Below are 6693 nucleotides of genomic sequence, written 5' to 3' on the forward strand. Positions count from 1 at the left end.
TTTATGCCCCGTAGTTTTAGAGTCAAAATAAAGCGACTCTAACAAAGATGGCGTCGAGATTTCGGCAGCTAGAAAATAACTTTTCTCTTTCTTTCCTTCCCGCGTGATCTTGTGTCTTTCGTTCATGGAGTTTTCCATTATCGCTTCGCGCAGCAGCTAAAACAATATATGGATGTGGCATGCGCTGTGCATTTTCATAAATTTTATCTTATCTGTCAAAAAAGCGTTTTTCTGCCATCAGACGAAAAATCGCTCTTAACGAAACCACAGCCTTATTTGTTGAGCGACGATTCGTCAGCTGTTGTTATTTATGTATTTCGATAGTTGTTGACGAATTATTTGGAATCAACTTTTAATTACTCCTAGGTATATCGATGGAATCTGATTTACGAATTAAATAATTTAAAAGCTAAAATAGAAAAATGTTATTAAATCTAAAGAAAGAACAACGTGAGCATTTACAGTTGTTGCACCAGCGGTCCCCTGATGATATTGTAGAGCTGTGCAAGTCTGCTTTTGAATACTTGAGTTACGGCCCCAACATTCCACGCTATCAGCAACTTGCCACAAAATATGTTTCAAATCCAGAAGAAGTTCAGCATGCAATTGAAGCACTTATTGCCTTGCTTATTGATGCTACTAAGGCTAATGCTAGTGAAATTGACTTAAAACAATTGCAACAAGAGGAAGGCTATAATGATAACATTATAGAAGTGCTAACACAATTTGTGCACAGCAAACATCACTTTATCGAGGGATCCATTAAGTCTGCGAATATACGAGCATATCGGTTGGTAAATATTGAATGGCGATTGGAGGTACGTATAGCAACACGCAGTCTTTTAAGACAAAACAGTATACGCGTAACAATGAAGTTATTTCTACATACCGAACCTAAAAATGAAAACAGAGATTTGCTAGAAGTTGGCGAGCAGCAAGCAATTCATCCGGACGAGCGGCGAAACCGAAAGGATCTGCTTGTGCAGACAGATTTGAGTAGCCTGGTGTACATTATACAAGTATTAGAAAACGCTCTTTATGAATCAAAGAGTAGACGCATACGCAATATAGTTAGTGCAATACATTAAATAGAAATGTACGTTTCGTCGATAATGAAAACTTTTTAAACGTATGTGAATACAATTTTAAAACTTTTATTAAAATCTAGCATATAAAAATTATATACATATACTATTCTGTATTGTTTAATAGCTCTTGAGCGGCTGCTTTTAACAATTCTTTTTTCTTTTGTCTGTTCTCTCGTTTTTCCTCCGGAGTTTTCTTCAAACCCTTCACGCGACGCGTTTGTATCTTCGTCACATTCTGTTTTCCCAAATGCACACGACCATGTGTATTTCCCAGTTCATCGAAAGTAAGGTTCTTCTTCTTCTTTGGCTGCAATTGTTTAGGCTGCTTTCTTGCCTGTTTGTACAGATCCTCCGATGCAATTTTTGTGCGTCGGATCGAAAAATCTGCAGAAGGTCCAATTTCTACTAGTTCAATGCGCGGGGTCTTTTGGCCGGATTTTTTCAGCATTATCTTATAGGATCGCATCAGAATGGCCAAATCTTCGGTACATGTGAAGCTTATAACATGTTCAATTCCCTGGAGACGAATAGCGTCCACTTTATCCTTATGGAATGTATCTAAAAGCAAATTCCGAAAACGACGCAATTCCTCAGTTTGATTCCAACGTGGCCCATTAAATATTAAACATGGTTTAACATTTGTTCCAATTTTTTCGGTTTTGAACTCCGACATTGCCGTGTAATGTTTTATACCCAATTCTATCATATCCAACACCTCATTTTCAAAAATGCGTCCAAGTACCAAATTATTTGGGCGCTTTTTAGACGTTGAGCCAAATGCAAAAAGAGCACAATCATTTTTCATAGTCAAACTTAAAAAAAAGATATCAGGAGGGGTTTGTTAAAGGCCATAAAAGACTCACAATTCCAAAGAAGAAGGGTCATCAAAAGGTGTAATGTCATTTTTACGGTTTAGCACTTTTAGCAGAGGCTTGCGCAGTTGTTGCAGGTCCTTCATGCATGATTTTATATCTCCGCCACATTTGCGTCCATCGACAAAGAGCATATTACGAGTGGACTCTATAAGCTGCGGCTCCCGCGCCACCAATATTTTTTTACCCTTGCGAGTTTTCGGTTTCCTAATTAATAAAATTTTAAATGTTTGCATAATTATCTGTCTTGAAGTATTTACCTAATCCGCATTAAAGACATGTCGATTTGTTTTTAAATCTAAGCGAAAAATAAAAAATATTTGTATTCCGGCCGTTGCACGTGTTGACAAGATATGATATTTAAAATAGGGATGTCGGAAAAACATCGATGCATAGAAAATATCGATGTTTTGCTTCAATACATCGAAAATTTTACACTTGATGTATAAATAGTCGATGTATCGTCTCCATCGATGTTTCTCCAGTTCTATTTTATTGCGAAAAAGGAAAAGGCGTATGTAATCTAAAAAATGCATAGTCAATAAAAAATAAAAGGTAAAACTGTATGAAAAGAAATAAGTAAAATAGTGAAAATTTAATAAATTGAAGTGAAGCTTTAGAATGGGAAAAACCTCTAAAGACAAGCGAGACATTTACTATCGATTAGCCAAAGAAGAGGGCTGGAGAGCTCGGAGCGCTTTTAAACTTTTGCAGATCGATGAAAAGTTCCACATTTTGAAAGGTATTGTTGCAATGGTTTCGTTTTCATAATTTTTACACAGAATTTCTTTGTTTACAAGATGTCACACGCGCTGTAGACTTGTGCGCTGCTCCCGGTAGCTGGACGCAGGTGCTTTCCAAACGTCTCTATGAAAATCGTACTAACAATGAGGAGGTCAAAATTATCGCAGTAGATTTGCAAGCAATGGCACCATTGCCTGGAGTTACGCAGCTTCAAGGTGATATAACAAAATTAAGCACTGCCCAGGCAATAATTGACCATTTTGGTGGTGAATCACAAAAGGCACAACTGGTTATTTGTGATGGCGCACCTGATGTTACTGGTCTACATGATATCGACGAATACATTCAAAGCCAGTTGCTGCTAGCTGCACTTAGTATAACCACACACGTGCTAATGACTGGAGGAAATTTCGTGGCTAAGATTTTCCGCGGTAAAGACACAAGTTTACTTTACTCCCAGTTGCGCATATTCTTCGAGAAAGTATCAATTGCCAAACCTGCAAGCTCGCGTAATTCTAGTATTGAAGCGTTCGTCGTGTGCCAAAACTATCGATGTCCAGATGGCTACATTCCACAAATGATCAATCCTATGGTCGACGATGTGCAAATGATAGTTAATGCAACCGACTCGAAAGTAAATCAAAAACTTATACCGTTTGTTGTGTGCGGTGATCTAAGAGGCTTCGATTCGGATATGTCGTACAGTTTGAATGTGAGTATTGAGACAAAAATAGCTCTATTTGATGAATATAAAATTAATGTAACCGATTTCTTACTTATGTAAAGCTAAATGAGGATTCGGAGTACACGTACAGAGAAGTTGTTCAAAAACCTATTTCTCCTGCTTACAAAGAAATATTGGACAAACTTAAAAATTGTTCTATTAAACATACAGCCATCACTGTTAAGCATGACGATGAAGCAGATGTCACTGAATCAGAACCTGCAGTATCAAATGACGATCCAGAGATGAAGTGAATGTACATGGTCCGATGAATAGCATTTAAGGTTAAATGTGTCTGGCTCTTAATAGAAATATCTTCCACTAAACTTGTGTTCTTGGGCATCATATAATCATAAATACTTATACATATTTGTTTAACAAAACAAATAATTTTTAAGCAAAAAAAAAACCGACTTCAATGCTCATATAAAGATTTAAGATTATCGTGATCCAATGATCGGATTTAAAGCAAATTAGTATGGGACCACCTGCGAGGTAACATTTAAAAAAAAAATAAAAAATTATAGAAATCGGTTAACGTGATTCAAAGTTGTGCGGTAACATACATAAAACAAAAAACAACATTCCGTCGAATTGATAACCTTCTCCTTTTCGTAAAATCGGTTAAAAAATCAAATACATACATACATGCCAATTCTTAATACTCCCGGGGAGATTGTTCTCCGGGAATTTGTTTCTGCCGAGAAAGAAATCCCCCAATAATTAACCCCCAGGAGTAGCATTTTCCCCGAAAACTTATGAGGAGGAAATTCGAACTTCGGAAAAGCTTTTTTGAGAGCTCAACTCCGCCATTTAATATAAAAAATCCTCAAGGAATTTTTATTCATGATAGAAGGAAAGGATAAGAGAAAACTCCCGGGAAGTTTCTGTTCAGAATCGGGGTAGATATAATATATAACTACATACATACTTAAACATAAGTATACATATGTAAACGCGTATGGTCGGCATGCGAGCGCTCCAAATCGAATATAGTAGTTTCATACATATTCGCACTTGTTTAGCGCGATCAAAATCGCGTGAGTGCAAAGTAGCAGTGCCTTGTATTTTAAAAAGTAATGGTAGAAATATAAGACACCGATGTCTTTCGTTTACTTCGATCATAGTACATATGTATCTGTAAGTTTAATATTTACACCTTTTCAATTTTGCACAGTTACTGAGTCGGATCTTTGTACTGTGGAACTGCTGCTTTCGGCGGGTTTAATTCCGTATTTATAGACTTTGTTTAGGCCCTCAGGAAAATCAGGCAGTAGGTTGTTAAAGTTCTCCACAGGTTGAGTTTGTTGTTCCGTCCAAATGCCATCTCCAGTAAAATGGAATTCGCATTCGATTAAGTAAATAATGAGTGTGAGCATTTCATGGTTATCCAAATAAAAAATGCTGTTCACCGGCAGTTGTAATTCTTCCAGAACTTCTGGGTTTTGTAATTGCATAAGCTTCTCTTCTATCCGTTGTCTGCGAATTAGGAAATTTTGCAAATTAATTTTTTTTTTTTTTATAAGAAATATTCTGAAAATGTTAAATCTTACATGGGGTATAATAATACGTGGATGTTATCATAAATGGCCGATATTGGAAACTTTTTCGATTGTAAAAAATCAAAACACTGCTTTAGTTGCAACACCGGTATGTGACACCAATTTGGATGTCTTCCAAGTAATGTCCGCACATCATTTTCGTCTTTCTTCAAAATGTTTGCCAAATAAACTACAACATCACGGCCTTTAGTGCGATCGGTTCCCTCGCGTGCAAATCTGTAAAAGCAAAGAAAAATTTTATAAGGATAACATTTTTTTTTAAGATACGTAGGCACAACATACTTGGCAAACTTTTCCGAGCCCCCTGATAAAATGTGTAACGAGGCACAACGCACCTTTAGCTGATTCAGGTATTCTAGGCGCAAACGAGCTTTGTTTTGGTAATGTACCAGCCGAAGAACACGTGGGTTGGTGCCCAACACTTTGAATTCCTCAATGGTGTGCAGGTCTTTCAGTCGTTCCAATACTGTATCCGATCCAAGTGTCAATATTTCCAAACATTTTATGACTGCCGATTCAGAAATGCCATAAGCTTTTACATGTTCAAGTGTTTTCAACAATCCATCACAGGAAGACATTAATATCTTCGGACGTCGATAGACAATATCGCGCATATCCTGCCCATCTATGCTTACAATTTCTTTGATAATGCGCCGAATATTATCCGCATCACCATATAATAGGTAAGCATTTTTAATTATACGCTCTTTTGGAAATCGTAGATCTTCGAGCAGCACCTGCACTACTGATTGGACTGATTTGAAACTGCGGTGGCGCACACGGTGGTACACTTGCCATAGTTTTTTAATGTCGTTGTCGTTCATATCTAAACGTTGCCGCAGATATGCATTAAGTATGCATTCTCGTAAATATTTTAGATGTATTGCTTCGTTTAAATCCTTAAATCTTTCGGCGGGTAGCTCCAGATCATTGAAACTGTTACATAAGTTTTCCAATACATTTGCTTCGAATGGGATATATCCATGGGATTTCAACATAGAAACTGTCTTATTTAAAACAGTTATGTATTTCGACAACAACACCAGAGTGATGGGTTTAAACCCACACTCATGAAGAACTTGGTAACGATTCTCGACTGTTAGGGCATTTTGATATAGCATTAATGGCTTTGTGAGTATTGTTTCGACATCAAAATTTAACCTCTTCAAAGCATTGGCTGTGTTAACTGCGTCTTGTCGTTTAACGGTTTTCAATTCTGGATGCTTTTCTAGTACGGCATTCCATCTACGATGAGTGGAGCCTGAATAGTTATTACAAAAGAAGGTTTTTAGTTATAAGCCAACGTTGTAGTCTACTCCACTTACCTATTTGGCATTTTAAATAGTGTGCATTCACTGGCTCCTCCTGAGGCACTTCTAGTCCATTAGCACTTTCTGGTGGGGAGACGGCGTGAATGTTGTTCTTTGAGGTCATGGACTTGCTACTTCGACGGATGTTCGAAGCAAAGTTGCGTTGGAACATCCCTTCAAAGTGTCCGATCAAACGAGTTATGCTTTTCTGGTTGTTTCGCAACATAATTTTAATTAAGTTTGAAAAGTTTTAATCTAGATAAGAGCCAGAAGGATTTATATCCCATTTGTTTTCGCAACAGCTGTTTTTATTTCTTTGCGTGTTATCCATTATTGCTTTTTTGTTGTGATTTTTAGATTCGGTACAAGGCAAGGCGAATTTATACTTCCTAC

General features: G+C 37.1%; 4 protein-coding genes across 5 annotated transcripts; 2 read left to right on the forward strand and 2 right to left on the reverse strand.

The window, feature by feature from the left end:
• Nucleotides 1–262: 262 nt before the first annotated feature.
• LOC118751865 (COMM domain-containing protein 2-like) lies at nt 263–1169 on the forward strand. Its single transcript, XM_036486691.1, has one exon. The coding sequence runs from the start codon at nt 423–425 to the stop codon at nt 1086–1088; it is 666 nt and encodes a 221-aa protein (XP_036342584.1). The 5' UTR covers nt 263–422; the 3' UTR covers nt 1089–1169.
• LOC118751864 (ribosome production factor 2 homolog) lies at nt 1131–2361 on the reverse strand. The gene is made up of 3 exons (XM_036486690.1): nt 2221–2361; nt 1952–2167; nt 1131–1900 (listed from the first exon to the last, which is right to left on the reverse strand). Exons 1-3 carry the CDS (start codon nt 2238–2240, stop codon nt 1192–1194), a joined length of 945 nt encoding a protein of 314 aa, XP_036342583.1. The 5' UTR covers nt 2241–2361; the 3' UTR covers nt 1131–1191.
• A 62-nt stretch (nt 2362–2423) lies between these two features.
• Nucleotides 2424–3805, forward strand: LOC118751863 (putative tRNA (cytidine(32)/guanosine(34)-2'-O)-methyltransferase 1). 2 transcript variants are annotated; one of them, XM_036486688.1, is made up of 4 exons: nt 2424–2515; nt 2575–2702; nt 2761–3416; nt 3491–3805. In XM_036486688.1, exons 2-4 carry the CDS (start codon nt 2582–2584, stop codon nt 3680–3682), a joined length of 969 nt encoding a protein of 322 aa, XP_036342581.1. In that variant the 5' UTR covers nt 2424–2515; nt 2575–2581; the 3' UTR covers nt 3683–3805. The 2 variants fall into 2 exon arrangements, with proteins under 2 accessions (XP_036342581.1, XP_036342582.1); XM_036486689.1 differs by having other exon boundaries at nt 2581–2702.
• Nucleotides 3806–4240: 435 nt separating this feature from the next.
• LOC118751866 (transcription termination factor 5, mitochondrial-like) lies at nt 4241–6693 on the reverse strand. Its single transcript, XM_036486692.1, has 4 exons — nt 6316–6693; nt 5273–6251; nt 4982–5206; nt 4241–4907 (listed from the first exon to the last, which is right to left on the reverse strand). Exons 1-4 carry the CDS (start codon nt 6524–6526, stop codon nt 4592–4594), a joined length of 1731 nt encoding a protein of 576 aa, XP_036342585.1. The 5' UTR covers nt 6527–6693; the 3' UTR covers nt 4241–4591.

The sequence above is a fragment of the Rhagoletis pomonella genome, unplaced genomic scaffold (genome assembly GCF_013731165.1).
Source record: "Rhagoletis pomonella isolate Grant_MI unplaced genomic scaffold, Rhpom_1.0 Rhpom_scaffold_01048, whole genome shotgun sequence".
Taxonomy (NCBI): domain Eukaryota; kingdom Metazoa; phylum Arthropoda; class Insecta; order Diptera; family Tephritidae; genus Rhagoletis; species Rhagoletis pomonella.

Bases quoted from the DNA above. Each gene is read 5' to 3' on its own strand.
- LOC118751865 (XM_036486691.1), top strand. From the start codon at position 423: ATGTTATTAAATCTAAAGAAAGAACAACGTGAGCATTTACAGTTGTTG.
- LOC118751864 (XM_036486690.1), bottom strand. From the start codon at position 2,240: ATGTCTTTAATGCGGATTAG. The intron at 2,168-2,220 runs GTAAATACTTCA...TTTATTAATTAG, and splicing joins ATGTCTTTAATGCGGATTAG to GAAACCGAAAACTCGCAAGG. The intron at 1,901-1,951 runs GTGAGTCTTTTA...CTTTTTTTTAAG, and splicing joins GACCCTTCTTCTTTGGAATT to TTTGACTATGAAAAATGATT.
- LOC118751863 (XM_036486688.1), top strand. From the start codon at position 2,582: ATGGGAAAAACCTCTAAAGACAAGCGAGACATTTACTATCGATTAGCC. The intron at 2,703-2,760 runs GTATTGTTGCAA...TTTGTTTACAAG, and splicing joins AAAGTTCCACATTTTGAAAG to ATGTCACACGCGCTGTAGAC. The intron at 3,417-3,490 runs GTGAGTATTGAG...ACTTATGTAAAG, and splicing joins ATATGTCGTACAGTTTGAAT to CTAAATGAGGATTCGGAGTA.
- LOC118751866 (XM_036486692.1), bottom strand. From the start codon at position 6,526: ATGTTGCGAAACAACCAGAAAAGCATAACTCGTTTGATCGGACACTTT. The intron at 5,207-5,272 runs GTATGTTGTGCC...TTGCTTTTACAG, and splicing joins GGCTCGGAAAAGTTTGCCAA to ATTTGCACGCGAGGGAACCG. The intron at 4,908-4,981 runs GTAAGATTTAAC...CCTAATTCGCAG, and splicing joins CACGTATTATTATACCCCAT to ACAACGGATAGAAGAGAAGC.